The 17,500-nt window shown below is 42.0% G+C and overlaps 3 protein-coding genes across 6 annotated transcripts in view; 2 read left to right on the top strand and 1 right to left on the bottom strand.

Moving 5' to 3' along the window:
- The window catches only part of LOC131349055 (tripartite motif-containing protein 16-like), a 22,300-nt gene extending 20,944 nt beyond the window's left edge, over positions 1–1,356 (top strand). For 3 of the 4 annotated variants that reach the window (XM_058384392.1, XM_058384390.1, XM_058384391.1), the window contains one exon: positions 1–1,356. This exon is cut by the window's left edge and continues 391 nt beyond it. In XM_058384392.1, the coding sequence (XP_058240375.1) occupies positions 1–250 (250 nt within the window). In that variant the 3' untranslated portion in view covers positions 251–1,356. The other variant, XM_058384389.1, reaches the window with a different exon arrangement.
- A 557-nt stretch (positions 1,357–1,913) lies between these two features.
- On the top strand, positions 1,914–12,659 carry LOC131349061 (craniofacial development protein 2-like). Its single transcript, XM_058384401.1, has 2 exons — positions 1,914–1,958; positions 4,877–12,659. Exon 2 carries the CDS (start codon positions 8,902–8,904, stop codon positions 9,883–9,885), a length of 984 nt encoding a protein of 327 aa, XP_058240384.1. The 5' UTR covers positions 1,914–1,958; positions 4,877–8,901; the 3' UTR covers positions 9,886–12,659.
- Positions 12,660–13,040: 381 nt separating this feature from the next.
- On the bottom strand, positions 13,041–15,823 carry LOC131349066 (uncharacterized). The gene is made up of 3 exons (XM_058384414.1): positions 15,710–15,823; positions 15,154–15,294; positions 13,041–14,762 (listed from the first exon to the last, which is right to left on the bottom strand). The coding sequence occupies exons 1-3, from the start codon at positions 15,731–15,733 to the stop codon at positions 14,016–14,018; spliced, it is 912 nt and encodes a 303-aa protein (XP_058240397.1). The 5' UTR covers positions 15,734–15,823; the 3' UTR covers positions 13,041–14,015.
- Positions 15,824–17,500: the final 1,677 nt, after the last annotated feature.

The following is a 17,500-nucleotide window of genomic DNA, read 5'->3' as shown; positions in this document are numbered from 1 at the left end:
TGGATCTCTGTCCTTCTACAGCATCACAAACACCATGACTCTCCTCCACCGAGTCTGCACCAGCTTCACCAAGCCGCTGTACGCTGGGTTCTGGGTGTTCGATTACTCCAGTGTGAAACTGTGTGGGAGGAATGAGAAAGTGCTTCCTCACACTCCTCCTCTTCCTCCTCCTGCTGCTACTAAAACTTCATTATGTGTAGATCAATTTTATTTTGAATCATATAATGTATCCTGGAGTAGGTTTGAGTAAATTGCTCCATACAAATCACTTACCTATATAGACTATAGGCTTTGTTTCCACAGCACTGGACCTGCTGTGTCTTTATTCTGGTCTGGTGGAGCAGGTAGACAGCAGATGTGTTCAGGAGCTAATATTTCATTACACAGATTTATTTAGGAATGTCATCATTTTGTTCCTTGCAGGTGAACACCATATACCCTAGAAATGTCTTTCTTTTTTTGTGAAACTGTTGGTGACTATTTTAAGCTTTTCTACTTTTAAAACTCTTTTTAAAACTCTATTCTATGGGTGGTTTATTAGGGCATATTGTTATTATAATTAAATGTAATTATTGAGTTGATCAACATTTTGAATCCCGTTTTTTCAACTACGGAGTGAAATGTTTATCAGTTTCCTTATTATTAGTTATTATTTCTCAGGTGACACACACTGCACACAAACTACTGTATAACATAGGCTATAAGAATCATAGAAATAACATTAAAAAACATTTTTTATATGAAACCTGTTGAACATGTCCTTGATTTAAAAATCTGAATGAAATGTTTACCATATAATACAATACAAATACAGTCTACAAAAGTTCAAGGTCAAAAACAGGCAGGGGGTCAGGAAACCACAGCAAAAAGCAGGAAAGAGATGGAAAAAAAAACCCAGAGAGCCAGAGGAGACACTGTGGAGTGTTTATTTCACAGAGTTGTGTGAATGGATGTCTCTTTTCAAAATCCTGATCATACCATAATCTTATCAGTGTCCATGCCATATTTTTTGTACATTTTGTGAGTAATTCACAACATCTGTTCCTTCTGGAGCCTTCATTGAGCTTGAAGATGATTCAGTGAGTCGTTCAGTGAGTCATTCAGTGAGTCGTTCTGCTGTTCGATCTCCACGCAGCTGTTCCTGTTCCTCAGAGAACTGACTGCTGGCATTAAAGTGATGGTCATTTGATTGACATGAGCTGTGTGTTTGGGTTAAGGAATACAAAAATCTTCTGATGATCTCCACAGGAATTCGGACGATGTTTTCTGGTTTTCCCCAAAACCCATTTCTGCAGAGGAAGTGGGCTAAACTCAGACCCTGTATCGTCTACATTTTATGGGTTCAGCAGCTGTTTTTTCCAGCTGCAAATCAGACGTTACTGTCTCGTATTGTATTGATCCACTAATAATAAACAGATTATTCTGTGTGTAATCAGAGATATGGTGATGTTTTCTGTAGGGACACATTAACATTTACAGAAGATGTCTCAGCAGGACACGCTGCTTTATATCTATCTTCAGGAGGAAAGGAGAGAGGGACTGATGAGGGACGAGTGTTTACAGCGTAAACATAATACGTATTACGTCTATAACGTAATAACAGGAACGAACACGTTTCTCAGAAGTTCCACATCATTAAATTATAACAGGAGTTTAGATTGTAGTTCGTTAGCACGTCTAGCATCGTTCCTTAGCATTAGCATTAGAACATGTTCAGGTATATTATTTGTAACTTTTAATATTTTTCATGTTTAAAGTGCCTGTGGCAGGTTTTATTAAACGTGTAAGCTCTAAGTCAATATAATATATATCGTATATAGCCTATATAATGATTAGATTGTTATTATTTGATATTTTTAAGCACACACGGACTACATTTCCCATGAGGCGATAACTGCCGCCATTACAGCTCACTTTATAGACAGAGCCGGTGGGAGAAAAGGACAGGGACATATGAAGTAAGATTATTCATTTTTACAGCTTTGTTATTGGTTTCTGATGACAAAAATACTAATTAAAAATAAATATGGTTTATAAAAAAAGCGTGCAAAGTTAGTGAGACAGCTGGATAAAAGTGTCCCGGAAATGGACACTGAAAGTCGCAGGGGATTATTTCAGTCTTATAGCAGAAGTATTGTGACTTTCAACTTATTTAAAAATATCCGGGCATTAATTTTATTTTATTTATTTTTTATTTATTTAACCGCTGAGTATTAAGCCAGTGTTTGCGCATGCGTGAGCTGCTTGTGTTTGCGCGTGCCATACAGGTGAGGTGTAGTGATTATCCTTCAGGTTTAATTCGTGTATTGAACTAAAGTTAAAATAAACAGTGTGAAGTGTGAGAGAGAGGAAAAGAGGTTTTACAGTCGGAGAAGATTTGTAAAAATGGCTCTGAGGGAGACAGAAGACAGAAAGCGCAGGACGAGCAGCAACTTCCGGTCAGTCAGCGGTGTGGACAGTAAAAGTCCCCTGTACTGCAGTGACAGTAGAGATACTCAGGGTAAAATATTACTCCAGTAGAAAGTCCTCAATTTCAATTTCTTGAGTTAAAGTACAAAAGTAAACAAATGTACTTAAGTTAAATAAATAAATAAATAAATAAATAAATAACTTTATTTATCCTAGCTCTAATGTGGTCATTTTTTGTAATGATTATTGAATAGATGTGAGAAGACTCTGTCCCTCTACTCATACTCACACATGCCTGTTAATATAATATGTTAATACAGTATCGATAACAAGCTTTAGTAAACAAATCTCAGTCACATCTATTGTTAAATGTATTGCATTAGGTCTAAAAAATAATGATTAAAAATGTAAATCTAGCCTCTGAGTCTGCGAACCAGACCCTCTGAACTCTGACACTTAGGGAAAAGCATTTTTGTTTTTTATGAATGAAACCATCTTTTGTCAGCTTTAAATGTTCTATCTTCATATGATCGTAGTGTAAGAGTCTAAAGAGAAGAACTGGGGAGTAAGTTATTTCTTTTAAATCTTGTAAATGTTCTGTAATGTGAAAGAGAAAGTTAAAAACCCCAACTTAAATGGTGTTGGACGTTTACAGAATTCTTGTTGTTTGTTGTTTTATTCCTATTCATATTACAAAAGTATTAAAATGTCAGAAAAATAAGTTAAAATAAGTTCATTCAGTATATAATGATATAGGTATGTATTAATGACACACAGTTATACATTAAACAGCAGAAATAGAAAGAGCAGGAAAAATCTATAAGAAATGTCCAAAAATAAGATTTTTTAAAAGGAAAAGCTATAAAAATCGGCAAAAATGGTTCTGTGACACAACAGTTTCTTATAATCCTTTTATATGTTCCAAAATTTTGTTGAAATTTCCAAATTTCAAAAGATCATATCTCAGGCTCTGTTAAGTTAGTATCTATAATGAACCCAATAGTTCCTCATTAGGATCCCCTTGGTTGCTGTTGCAGAAAGGAGATTATTTACATTTACATTATTTAGTGTCCAGATGAGGGTGAGGTTCCCTTCTGAGCCTGGTTCCTCTGAAGGTTTCTTCCTCAGATCATCTCAGGGAGTTTTTCCTCGCCACCGTCACCTCAGGTTTCTCATTGGGGATAAAATAGTTTAATAATTTAATGTAATAATTTTTCTCGGTTTCTCTTCTTTTGTAAAGCTGCTTTGAGAAATGTCCATTGTAAAAGGTGCTATACAAATAAATTGAACTGAAAGTTCTAATAGAGATATTTTCAACTGTTCTGTAAAGCATTTTTCAAGCTCTTTCCACATCTAATGTTATGTTTAATGTGCAAACACTTTGAAAAGATCACTGTGGTTGCTAATCACTAGCGTAGCCAGGAATCACAATGTGGGTGGGCCCAGAGAATATTGGGTGTGGGTGTAGCCTAAAATGCATCTTTTATCAAAATAAGCCAACATAACTACACCTGCTTGAATGCAAACCACTGTTTAATCAGAGCATTAGCCTGTATGTCATCGTAAGCAATGTTAAGAACATAATGATAAGAACAGCATGAGCAAGGCGGCCACACACACACACACACACACACACACATGTACACCACACACACATGCCCGTGCATGCATCTGACAGATGCGCCGCAACACCATTATCAACACAGTATGTAAACTGTCGGATATATGGTTCAACGGCCATATCAACCACATGAAATGACAACAATGACTATACAACTACATTGTAGGAAAGTGTAGATTGGCTTACTTTTACACTGGTGTGTAGAGGAGGTACACGCTGGAGAATAAAGTGCTGCTGGTGATGGATTAAAAGGTGAAGGAACACTAGCAGAGCTCCTTACTGCTCGAGATTGATGGCTCCTGAACATCCTGAACATATCTTCCTCCTCCGGCTGCACACAGTGTCTTTTTGACACAAACTTCAGTAAGGTGCTCTGTTTCATTTTACTTTAACGTGGAACTAAACTTCAGTGACCCTCTGTGAAATTTGCACTGTGTGGAGGGAGAGGGGCGGCATGAGCGTAGAGACGTTTAATTCATCCTGGAAACCGGAGGGCGCTCTCACGCAGAAAGAACAAAAATTAACTCATATGACGTGCCAAAAAAACCTAATATGGACAAAGGCATGTATAAAGGCATCCAGCGATCGCTGTAGTCAAAACAATCTTTTCTGTAGCAAGCAACTGACTGGGTGGGCCTGACTGACAGGTGGGTGGGCCAGACCCACCCATAGCTACGCGACTGTTACTAATATTAATCATAACACACTGCTAGACACCAGCATCATGAGCTTTAATCACTACTGTTATATTATTATTATTATTATTATTATTATTGTTGTTGTTGTTTTTGTTGTTATTATTATTGTTATTATTATTCTTTTTGTTGTTTCTCTCTCCTCCTTTAGAGCTGGAGAAATGATGAAGGTCAGCTTGTGGTCAGCTGGGAACAGACTGCACTGTTGTCCTCTACAGCTGTTCTTTTTCCTCCTAATGTTTTTTCCTTTGAGAGGTGAATCTCCTGCATTAGTGAGGCTAATACTGACCGCCTCTGCAGAGTGTTCTCTGAGACTAGAGAGTACAAAGCGGTCTCTCTCAGCCAGATGCAGCAACATCCATGTCTGATTCTTCCCCTGTGGAGGCTCGTCACTCCTGACCGCTGTGTCTCACACATGTGACACCAACCTTCTCCTGATGGAGTGTTTTCCCTGGGATGGTGCTGATGTGGTCAGCTCTTTGTGGTCAGTGGTTTGTGGATAGAATTTTTTTGTTTGTTTTTTGTTTGTGTTATTTTAAAAGATAAATGCTCCAGGAGCCTTGCTGTTCTCTGTGAGACTTAGTGGTGTAGTGGTAAAGTCCTTGTCCCCCAATGTTGGGGTTGTTGGTTCAAATCCAGCTCTGACCTGGCAGCCTGTGAGTTGAGAGTGGGTGGAGCTGGAGCATGTGGGAACTAATGCTGGAGGGAGTTCCTGAAAAGTGAGGTGATAGTTATTTTTTACAGCGGTCTCTAGATTATGCAAAAACTAAGTCGAACCTCTCTCTTTAGGTTCCATAACCCCCTTATTGTCCCACTCTGGCTCTGGGGGGGCAGCTGCCCGGAATACCCCCCCCTCACTTGCGCCTTCCAGGCGTTCTGTACCTTCCGCCATCACATACCTTCCACATCTTTCATCGAGAGCTGTCCACACTCATGATCCTGGAGTCCTGGCTGGGGTTTGAACCAGCAACCTCTCAAGCCAGAGGCAATGCTCATCCACATGAGCTACAGGATCTCTTACACACATGCTGCATTATAGACCTTATCTCCTTCATCTAATTAATCCTGACCTGAAGCTGAAAAGCAACAAACCAAGATTTGAACCTCAAACCTCAGGCACCAGAGTCTGTGACACTAACCACTTCACCACTGGGGAAGAATGAAAACATGATGGAGTTTAGTCTTAATAAATGGTTCAGAGATCCCTGCACACGATGTAAAAAGATCATGAGCCCTAGACTTGATCCCAGGACCTCAAGCACCAGAGTCTTTGACGCTAACCACTACACCACTGGGGAAGTAGGAAACCTACTGGAGTTTAGTCTTAATAAATTGTTCACAGATACCTGGTCAAGGTGTAAAAGACTGTTTTATGTCGTCTTTGCTCTGTTTGCACCTAGTTGCACACTTTGCACTTTATGTGGCTCAGACAAACTTCTCTCTTAACTCTCTGTTGTTGTTTTTGTGTCTGAAACGAAATGTTGTTTGTTTATGTAGCACGAAGGTCCTGGTGAAATGATGTTTCATTTCACTATGTACTGCATCAGCTATATGTGGTTGAAATGACAATAAAAGCTTCTTGACTTGAAAAGGGTGAGGAGAACTTGAACCTGCAACCATCAGGCAACAGAATCTGTAACACTAACCTCTACTTAATCCTGTGGTGCTAGAAACCAGCTCACTATCCACTACACCACAGGGGTTGGTGTTGTTTAATAGATTTTTGTTTTAATAAACATGTGAGAGAGCACTACAGCAAAGTGTTTAAACTGAGCACATTCAGACTTGAACCAGGCCTCTCAGACACCAGAACCCAAGCTACTAACCGCTACACCACTCAGGACAGCCAGTTCAGGAGGTTGGGACTTTTGCCTTAATAAGCAGTAATACATGGTGACGTGTTAAAGCATGTCTATGGCCCGACTCCATCCAGGGACCCAGAACCCAGCCCAGTACCCACTAGACCACAGAGACAAGTGCTGGAGTTTTACTTTTGCCTTAATGAACAGCTGAAATGGTGCAAGCAAAGTGTTTAAAGTAAAGACCACAGGACTGGATCCAGGGATATAACACACACCAGAGACTGTCACTATTCAATACACCACCAGAGGACAGAATTGTGTTGCTGCTTCAAGACTTCTGTCTTAATAAACAGCCTGAACAGGAGACAGTAAAGTGTTTAAAACTGAGGTAAAGACACAGAAGACTTAGTCCACCACTATCATCATCATCATCACACCAGAGTCCATAACAATAGCCACTACACCACTGGGGACAGCAGCTACAGCTTGGACTTTTGCCTTAATAAACATCTCAAAGGAGACAGGGGGGAATTGTGTTTAATTCAATTCAATTCAATTTTATTTGTATAGCACTTTTAACAAAGAGCATTGTCTCAAAGCAGCTTTACATGGGAAAACATAAGAAAACAACAAACATATAAACAGACAGACAGACAGACAGTCCTAGATGTTATCCCAAGAGAGCAAGCCTGAGGTGACTGAGGCGACTGTGGCAAGGAAAAACTCCCTTAGATCGTAAGAGGAAGAAACCTTGAGAGGAACCAGACTCAAAAGGGAACCCATCCTCATTTGGGTGACAATTGTGTGATGCAGATACAGCATGTGTATAGTGTTATGTAAATCAATAAGGAGGTTGTTGTCCATGGTGCTGCTTGAATATCCCAATCCTCACGAGCAGAACCCGGCTGGAGCTGGTCCATCTCCGGATGCCACTGGAGCCGGCACAGTCTCTGTATGCCTCGGGATGGGTAGAAGAAGGGAAACAATGGAACAGCATTAGCGTAGCTGCTGTTCATAATATTAGCAGTACTAGATGATAATGTGCATTTAATCAGATGTACTGGAGTACAAGGTTATGGGATGTGTTAGATGTATGCCTGGAAAAGAGATAAGTCTTTAGTCTACATTTAAACTGGGAGACTGTGTCTGAGCCCCGAACACTGTCAGGAAGACTATTCCAAAGTTTAGGAGCTAAATACGAAAACGCTCTACCCCCTTTTGTGGACTTTGATATTCTGGGAACTACTAGAAGTCCAGAATTTTGCGATCTTAAAGAGCGTGGTGGATCGTAACGTGTTAGAAGACTGGAGAGATAGGTGGGAGCTAAACCAATTAGAGCCTTGTACGTGAGTAGAGCTAATTTATAGTCAATTCTAAGTTTAACAGGTAGCCAGTGCAGGGATGATAATATTGGGGTTATATGATCATATTTTCTTGATCTGGTAAGAACTCTGGCGGCTGCATTCTGGACTAACTGTAGCTTGTTTATTGAAGATGCAGGACAAACACCTAGTAATGCATTACAGTAGTCCAGTCTGGAGGTCAGGAATGCATGAACTAATTTTTCTGCATCAGATACAGATAAAATGTTCCTAAGCTTGGCAATATTTCTAAAATGGAAGAAGGCTGTTTTTGTGATATTGGAAATATGATTTTCAAAGGATAAGTTGCTGTCTAATATTACGCCCAGGTCTTTCACTGTTGAGCTAGTAGTAACAGTACATCCTTCTAGATGCAAGCTGAATTGTGAGAGCTTCTCACAAGTGTTTAACACAAAGACACCAGGACATGAGCCAGCAATCTGATGAACACAGAACCTGTGACACTACACACTACACCACCACAGGGAGCCACTCTGAATGAAACTGACCTGTTATGGCAGGAGCTACTGAATAAAACTGACCTGTTATATAGAGCATACAGACTTTTCATCAGGTTCATGATGAAATTATATAATAACATAATTATCATAATAAATTCTTCTCACTCTGTTGATGTTTATTGATGTAATGCTGTGGTTATAAATTAAACTCAATGTGTGAGGTGAGTTAACACTTTCCTCTGTGGTCATTCAGGTGTATTCTCTCTCCTCTCACTCTTGCTCTGTGTTTCCCAGCTTACAGTTTATGATCGTTAGGATTATTTTAATGACACATCATACTTTTATATCCATTTATAGTTAATCAATTCAATTCAGTTAGATCTGTATAGTGACCTTTTCCCAGGGTCACAAACAGTTTCACTGACCAATCTAAATTCCTGTTACAGTCTAATGATGGGGAGCGTCTGTGAGACGAGTTTGGTCCTGTTCTTATTTATGTTGTAGCAGATATAAAGGCTCATCCCTCATCAGTCTCTGGTCTTTGTTGGTACTATGACAGGGAAAGGTAGAGAGCTGGCTGATATGATGGAGAGAAGGAAGGTGGATATACTGTGTGTACAGGAGACCAGGTGGAAGGGTAGCAAGGCTCATAGTATAGGAGCAGGATTCAAGCTGTTTTATTATGGTGTGGATAGTAAGAGAAATGGGGTAGGTGTGGTCCTGAAGGAGGAGTTTGTGAGGAATGTTCTGGAGGTGAGGAGAGTGTCAGACAGGGTGATGAGTCTGAAGTTAGAGGTTGAAGGGGTGATGTTGAATGTTGTTAGTGGTTATGCCCCACAGGTAGGTTGTGAGTTAGAGGAGAAAGAGAGATTCTGGAGAGAATTAGATGAGGTGATAGAGAGTATTCCCACGGGGGAGAGAGTGGTGATAGGAGCAGATTTTAATGGACATGTTGGTGAGGGGAACACAGGTGATGAGGAGGTGAGGGGCAAGTTTGGAGTTAAGGAAAGGAACCTTGAAGGACAGATGGTAGTGGACTTTGCTAAGAGGATGGACATGGCTGTGGCTAACACTTATTTCCAGAAGAGGGAGGAGCATAGAGTGACTTACAAGAGTGGAGGTAGGAGCACACAGGTAGACTACATCCTATGTAGAAGAGGCAACCTGAAAGAGATTAGTGACTGTAAAGTGGTAGTGGGAGAGAGTGTAGCCAGACAGCATAGGATGGTGGTGTGTAGGATGACTCTGATGGTCTGTAAGAAGAAGAGGTCAAAGATGGAGAAGAAAACCAAGTGGTGGAAGCTGAAAAAGGAGGAATGTTGTGAGGAATTTAGACAGAAGTTGAGGCAGGCTCTGGGTGGTCAGGTAGTGCTGCCAGATGACTGGGAAACTACAGCAGAAGTGATCAGGGAGACAGGAAGAAAGGTGCTGGGTGTGTCATCTGGAAGGGTGTGTCATCTGGAAGGAGGAAAGAAGATAAGGAGACTTGGTGGTGGAATGAGGAAGTTCAGGATAGTATTCAGAGGAAGAGGTTAGCCAAGAAGAAGTGGGACATGGACAGGACTGAAGAGAATAGACAGGAATACATGAGCAATCACGGCCAGTGACAGGTTTTCCGTAGCTCTGAGGAGGAGGGAATGTTGGATGTGTTTGAATCCTAAGAGTGTGGGCATTTTTGGTTTCATCATTAGTACTGCAAAAAGCAGACAGCCGCTGAAAGAAACTGGCATTTGTTTCGATTATCACAGGAACCTGTTGGGGTCCAAGGGGTTCTGGATAGACTAACGTGAGTATTGATATGGACTCCTCAACACTAGTGTCTGAAGCTGGAAATTCAATGTAAATAACAATGTATCCTTTGTAAGGATAACTGGACGAGCTAAGACCCCAAATAGGTAGACCCGCAACAGGTTGGATGGGCACGTCTGACAGGTTGTTGGCATACCACGTGTCAAACATGATAATGACCTGACCTGGATAATGACCACTGTCTAACGGAGCATGCTTACCATTTATCTTCAATGCAACAGTGGAGGCAGGGCCCACCAAAACTTTGGGTAGACCACTTCGTTTATAGGAGTAAGTAGCTGCTTTTGGAGGCTGAAGCGTCAAATTTGCCACCATTTGTGGGATCATTTTTCTGCCCCTTGGCCTTTCTCAAAGAGTGAATCAGTTTATGAATCACCTGGGTGGAATTCTCAGGTGCACGACACTTTGAGGTGATATGTCTATTTTCTCCACACCGGTAACAAAAGTAATCGTTGTTTCTTTTGGTTGACTTATACATGAATGGCCCTGGAGAATGCTTTGGTGGTAAATGGGTATGAGGCTGTGGTGGGTCAAGAGAGCTTTGACTGTGACCAACCCTCATGACAGCCAACTGTTGCTGGAAATGTTGTACTTGCTTATTCAAAGCTTGTACTTCTGACTCATCCTTTGGTTCTTATTTTTCTTATTTTCCTTCATCCTTCGTTCTAGCATCATTGTGGTAGTAGATAGAGTAGATGAATCCTCCCCTCTTAGCTGTGTCTTTAAGTCCTGAATCTCAGCTTTGAGCTCCTTCATGGTGGACAGGCTGATCTTTTCATCATTCTGAAGGTGTACAGGCTCTGCAGTGGCTGATATTTTGTGTCTGGCTGCTTCACTTTCTTCTGCCTCACGGATCTCATTTAAAAGGCTCGTTAAAAAGAATGGTGGGCTTTCCTTTCGTCCCCTCAACCTCAGTTGCAGTAGCATTATATCACACTCCACAGCACCTCTGATCAGCTGTTCAACTCTGTCAACCTGTGGTGGGGACAGGCCACCTCTCTGTACCACTTTGTTAGAGATCTCTCCATCCTTCTCAGGAAGTTGGATAAAAGTTCTCCTGGGTTCTGCGGAAGAAGTTGAAAAGCAAGGTACAGGTCTTCTCCAGACTCAGAGGACCCAAAAGCCATGCTGTATGGTTTAGAGACAGAGGCAGGAGTCAGAGCTGGAGGTAGCAGAGCTGAGGATGTTGAGGTTCTCTTTGGACATGGAGCTGCCAGGCAGAAGGCAAAGAGGAAGGCCAAAGAGGAGGTATATGGATGTAATAAATGAGGATAGGAAGCCAGTGGGTGTAAGTGTTGAGGATGCAGAAGATAGAAGCTACAACACCAACCACATCATAAAGTTTGCAGATGACACAACTGTAGTGGGCCTCATCACCAACAACAACGAGGCCAACTACAGGAACGAGGTGAGTCGTCTGGTCCAGTGGTGTGCCGACAACAATCTCTTCCTCAACGTGGGGAAGACCAAAGAAATCGTCATTTACTTCAGGAAAGGACCACCACAGCACCCCCCACTAACCATCAACGGTGCTGCAGTGGAGCGGGTGAACAGCACCAGGTTCCTAGGGGTGCATATTTCTGAGGACCTCTCCTGGACAACGAACACCACATCGCTGGCCAAGAAAGCTCAGTCACGCCTTTTTTCATGTGCTTCTTCTACCGGGGCACCATTGAGAGCATTCTCACCAGCTGCATCACTGTATGGTACGGAGGATGTACTGCCTCCTGTTGAAAGACTCTCCAATGAATAGTGAAAGCAGCCGGCAAGATCATCAGTGTCTCTCTGCCCTCACTTGTGGATATCTTCCATACCCGCCTCACTAGTAGAGCCATCAGCATTGCAGCAGATGGTTCACACCCATCAAACCTCTACTTCAGCCTCCTGCCTTCAGGGAGAAGGTACCAAAGCCTCCAGGCTCGCTCCACAAGACTCTCAAACAGCTTCATCCACCAGGCTGTCAGGATGCTGAACTCTGTCAATCATGTCCCTCCTCCCATACCTACTCCTGGACTCTGAAACCACAGCTCACCCACACTTTATTGCACATTAGACACTTTATACTGTCGACAAAGTTCTATACAAACTGGACTGTTTACAAAAACTTGTTCTTACATTACATGTTTCAGCGTTACATGCACAAACTATTTCAATCTCACACTGTTTTGCACTTTACACCTTACAGTCTTATTGCACTACTCATACTGCTGCTATTGTACATATTGTACAGGCTGTTTTCCTACCTAACTTTCTGTGAAGTTTACATTTATCTTCATGTTTATGTTCATGTTTACATCTATCTTCAGCTTATTTGCACATTGAATATATTTGTATATTAATAGAATTCACTGTTTACACTTACTCAGATATATATCCATTCAGAAGTTCAATTTATTTTTCACTGGTTTATTTATATCTATTTATTATAAGTATACTACTGGTACCGTCACAAATCTGTTCTTTGTTGCAGTAACTGTAAGTACAATGTTAATACTGACTTTCGATTCCTCTGTATGTCTGCACATATGGTTGTATTGACAATAAAGAAAACCTTGAACCTTGAACCCATGAATAGGGATAGGTGGAGAGAGGTGATTCACTGTGGAGACCCCTGAAGGGAAAAGCCGAAAGAAGATGATTTTGGACACATCACTCAGGACTGGTTATATGTCTATAATTAAAATAAAGCAGATTTTATTTATTTTTAGATTTTATTTGTTACATACACAACAATATGCAGTACAACATGCAGTGAAATGCTTCGACTGTCCAGGTCATAAAAATAGAATTAGTAAAAAATAAAATAAAGCATAGAGATATACAATAATAATATTATATGAAAATAGAATTTTGATAAAATTTCAATAGAATTAATAGTGCAGGCATGAAAGGGAAGAAAGTATATGAATATAAAATATATAAAATCAGAGGAGAAGATCCAAGACCTGCTTGAACTCTAATAAGGTGAAGTAGCTGGAACAGTATGGAGCTTCTCTGAGAGCTGTAACCTGAGAGAGAGAGAGAGAGGGAGGAAGGGGGAGAGAGAGGGAGGGAGGAAGGGGGTAAGAGAGGGAGGGAGGTACAGAGAGAATGAGACAGTGTGGGAGGTAAAGAGGGGGAGAGAGAGGTAAAGAGAGAGATGGAGGGAGAGGTAGAAAGAGAGAGAGAGAAGATCTTCATGAGAGGTCACTGGGGTGGGGGGCAGATGGGGTTCTACCGGAGGAACTGGAGGAGGACAGTCTGGATGTTAGCTGCAAAATTCTACCACCTCATGTCACTGAACCAAGAACTCAGTCTGAGCAACAGATCTCTGGAGTGCTGAACCTTTCTCCACAGCTGGCTTGGTGTTTCTGTTGGGATGGAGATCTGACCTTGGGTCAGCAGCCTGAGAGTCAGTGAGCCTAAGAGAGAGAAAGCTCACTGCAGACTCCCGCAGGACCTAAAAGTTTACAAATGTCCAAAAATGCAGACAGAAAAGGCAAAAGAAAACAGACAGTCACAAAGTCCAGTAAAAGAATTCTGAAAAATCTAATAAATAAATTAACAAATCAAAGATAATCCTCAGAGGCATTACTAACCCTAACTCTAACCCATTACAAAACTAGAAAACAGAACTTCAAGAAAACAGAAAGCAACATCATAAAGCTTTCACACATACAACAAGCACAAGTCTGAGAAACTTCCAGCAGACATGAGGAACCAACAAAGACACATGACCCACCAAGCATCAGAACGAAGAAACAGCAGCTCCAGCACAGGATGGAGACACGGCAGAGGGGAAACCCCATGTGGTCAAAACCCTCTAGTGGTCAAAACCCAAATAACAAGCTCAGAATCCTGACCGGAAATTCCTCTTTTCAAACTATCTTCACTGAATGAACCAGTAACAGTGCAGTAGTTAAGAGGACTAGCAGGCTGAAGCAAATGGAGATGTTTCTGGAGTCTTTGTGAAGATGGAGTCTGAGATGTGGTGTAGCATGTAAATGTAGATCCTGGCTGTAAGGTTGATGTGATGGAACAGAGAGGGCTGTGAGGAGCTCAGACTCAGTGTGGAGCATGGTGTCTCGCCGAGGCCCGGGGTTCCGACGTCGTTTAGCTGCTCTCAGGAAATCTTCTCTCTGCATCTTCTTGATGGATCTCACGAGCTCCGGGCTGACGCAGAACGTGTGTCTTGGGTCAAAGTTCATCCGCGACTCATGACGCGTGACATAGATGCTGCGGAATGTTCCGGACTCCAGGCTGACCATGATGCGGTCGGAGTTGCTCTTGTCCTGGAAGCCGGTGTATTTCTCTCGGACATACTCAGGCAGTGATTTGGCTCCGAACACGCTCAAGTTCCCGAGCTCGTAGTACAGCAGGCTGCTGGAGTCCGGAAGCAGGTGACCTTTTCCTCGTTCTTCTCTGTTGTGGAAGATCCGAAATCCGAGGTCTCCTGTGGACGGAATGCAGAGGGAAATCTCAGAAGTCTCCTGATTCACTTCCACACAGTTCTGAACAAACCAGTAGAGCAGACGGAGCCCGTGTCGAGGAGCCGGCTGGCCAAAACCCGAGGACCGGAGCTCAGACATACTGGTCAGGGTTTTAATTCTGCACATGAGCGAACACTGAGGGAGCAAAATAAACACACAATCACAGATTTATTCAACGATTGACCAAAGTCATTAAAAGCTTGACCACAAACAATAAATTCATACTAATATCTAAAAAATATCTTTATCTCCAGCACACACAAAGTATAAAGCAGACCAGGATACAACCATCACAAAGCAGCAGAGGTGCAGGGAGGAGCCATCCAAATTCCAGCACAGAATTCCAGCAGATAAACTTATGAAAAGTCCATTTAAAACTCATTTAATTATATACAGTTTCAAATAGAAAAATATTTAAATGCTTAGCTAATTAATTCTACTCTATTGTTTAAATATGTTTTAAAGTGAACGTCTTAATAACGTGTTTGTGTGTGAGAGTGTGTGTGTGTGTGTGTGTTTACTGTACCTGTTGTGAGGAGAGCTTTAGAGTTGAATAAAGTGAATGTTGTGGTGATGTGAGTGAATCTGCAGGTGGAGTTGCAGTGTGAGATGATTGATGAAGGTGTGACCTGCTCTTCAGGACCAACTGGAAGACATCAGGAACATTCTAAAAGCAGTAATTCAGCATTAAAACGCCTTCTCTTTATTTCAGCCTCTATTTTTATAAAGCTATAAATAGATCATTAAATATTTCCTTTAGATGTAGCACATCATCTCGATGTGGAAATATCAGTAAATTTCAGTCTGGAATTCTGATATTTATAGTAACAAACCTTTCAGTGTAAATTTGTGCAGAAGTTGATCATTTCTGGTTCTCTGGTTCACTCTAATTACATTTCACTTATTAACACAGACGCAAAACTCTAAACTAGACTTCATCTCAAATCTGAACATTAAACAAGATTAAAAAAATTAACAGCAAAATGCAGTAAAAGAATATCACATCTGTAGATCTAAATAGAAATAAAGTGTTATAATAATAAAGTGTTGAATTAAAGCTGCTGTGGAAATATCCTGGTTACCTCCAGCATGATTAACTCCTCCATCTGCGACTGGCTCCACACTTCAGCTCTGTGGCTACAGAAAACATTCAAACAAGCGTGTGTTTACTGCAAACAGTGATGCCGTACCTCCGTCTACTGATCAGGGGAGAGTGCACAAGTTTGTACACCCTCAGGACAAAATGAAGGGGATTAAAAATAAATAAATACAGAACACTTTTACCAAAAACATTGGAGATAAAATATTAAAATCGTGAAAAACCATCATGTTGTTATTTTAAACGTTTGTCACAACTTTCCTGAATAATATACAATCTAAAATTTATAGAATATAAAACATCTACTCTTTATACCTTCCTCCATTTCAACCTTAAACATTTTCACTGATTTTTGTATTAAATCCTGGACTGGATTAATAAATATTTCACGTCCTGGGACACTTGGAGGAGTTTGGCTAAGTGGAAGAACTCAAGACCTTCTTCAGCTCTTCTGCTGGAAAGTGTTTTATTCTGTGGTGTTTTGTCCAACTGACGTCTGATATTCAAGATTGGAATGGAGCGTAACTGAGACACGCCTCTGATTCAAACAAACTCCGCCCCCACCTTCTGAAGTGTGTAGTCACCTCTGAGGGCTGAACTCTGATTTCAGGATGAAGTTCTCAGTGAGAGATGAACTTCACTCTGAACACGACACACACGATTAAAGAAAATGTACATTAATTTATCCAGGACGTGGTAGAGGAGCAGGGAGAGAACAGTTCCCATGATTCTACAGTAATCCCAGAATCCTCGGCTCCTGGATGACACTGAGGGGTTTGATGTGGAGCAGATTCTCTGGAATGATGCTAACTGTGGATCTGGTCTCATTCAGGAGGTTCACCCTCTGCTCACACCATCATGTTTAATCAGTTTATTATTAAAGCAGTGGGTTTTAGTTCCAGGTCATAGCTCCACCCTGTGTTCCTGATCTAAACTTTATGAACACACATTTTAAGGCTGAACATGATGCGGCCCATGCTGCTGTTGCCATAGAGACCAGTATACGCTCGCAGATGTTATCAGGAGCTCGTCAGATTCCACAGTATGTAGTACACAAAGTTTACATCCATCAGGAACTGAAGGCTGAACCATTCTCACAAATAGATTCCATTTCATCAGGACTGCAGAACCATCTACTTATTCAGATCTCTGAGGATTAGCAGGAGGAACAGGAGGAGCAGCAGGAGGAGCAAGTGCAGCAGGAGCAGAGGGTGGAGCAGCAGGAGGAGCAATGGGAGGAACAGGAGGAAAACCAGGAGGAGCAACAGGTGGAGGAGCAGCAGGAGGAGCAACAGGTGGAGGAGCAGCAGGAGGAGCAGCAAGAGGAGGAGCAGCAGGAGGAAAACTGTGAGGAGCATCAGGAGGAGCAAGTGCAGCAGGAGCAGAGGGTGGAGCAGCAGGAGGAGGAGCAGGTGGAGCAGCAGGAGGAGGAGCAGCAGGTGGAACAGCAAGAGGAGGAGCAGCAGGTGGAGCAGCAAGAGGAGGAGCAGGTGGAGCATCAGGAGGAGGAGCAGGTGAAGCAGCAGGAGGAGGAGCAGGTGGAGCAGCAGGAGGAGGAGCAGCAGGTGGAGCAGCAGGAGGAGGAGCAGCAGGAGGAGGAACTGTCAAGTTCTCTAAAGTGAAGGTAAATTTCAGCGCACACACACACGCACACGCACGCACTCGCACGCACGCACGCACACACACGCACGCACTCGCACGCACGCACACGCACGCACTCGCACACACGCACGCACTCGCACGCACACACACGCACGCACACACACACACACAC

The sequence above is a fragment of the Hemibagrus wyckioides genome, linkage group LG29, assembly GCF_019097595.1.
Source record: "Hemibagrus wyckioides isolate EC202008001 linkage group LG29, SWU_Hwy_1.0, whole genome shotgun sequence".
In the NCBI taxonomy this organism is placed as follows: domain Eukaryota; kingdom Metazoa; phylum Chordata; class Actinopteri; order Siluriformes; family Bagridae; genus Hemibagrus; species Hemibagrus wyckioides.
Note: the sequence above shows the minus strand (reverse complement) of the source record. Positions and strands in the feature narration are given on the sequence as shown.

Bases quoted from the DNA above. Each gene is read 5' to 3' on its own strand.
- LOC131349061 (XM_058384401.1), top strand. From the start codon at position 8,902: ATGACAGGGAAAGGTAGAGAGCTGGCTGATATGATGGAGAGAAGGAAG.
- LOC131349066 (XM_058384414.1), bottom strand. From the start codon at position 15,733: ATGGAGGAGTTAATCATGCTGGAG. The intron at 15,295-15,709 runs GTAACCAGGATA...TACTGCTTTTAG, and splicing joins AGGAGTTAATCATGCTGGAG to AATGTTCCTGATGTCTTCCA. The intron at 14,763-15,153 runs GTACAGTAAACA...TTGCTCCCTCAG, and splicing joins TAAAGCTCTCCTCACAACAG to TGTTCGCTCATGTGCAGAAT.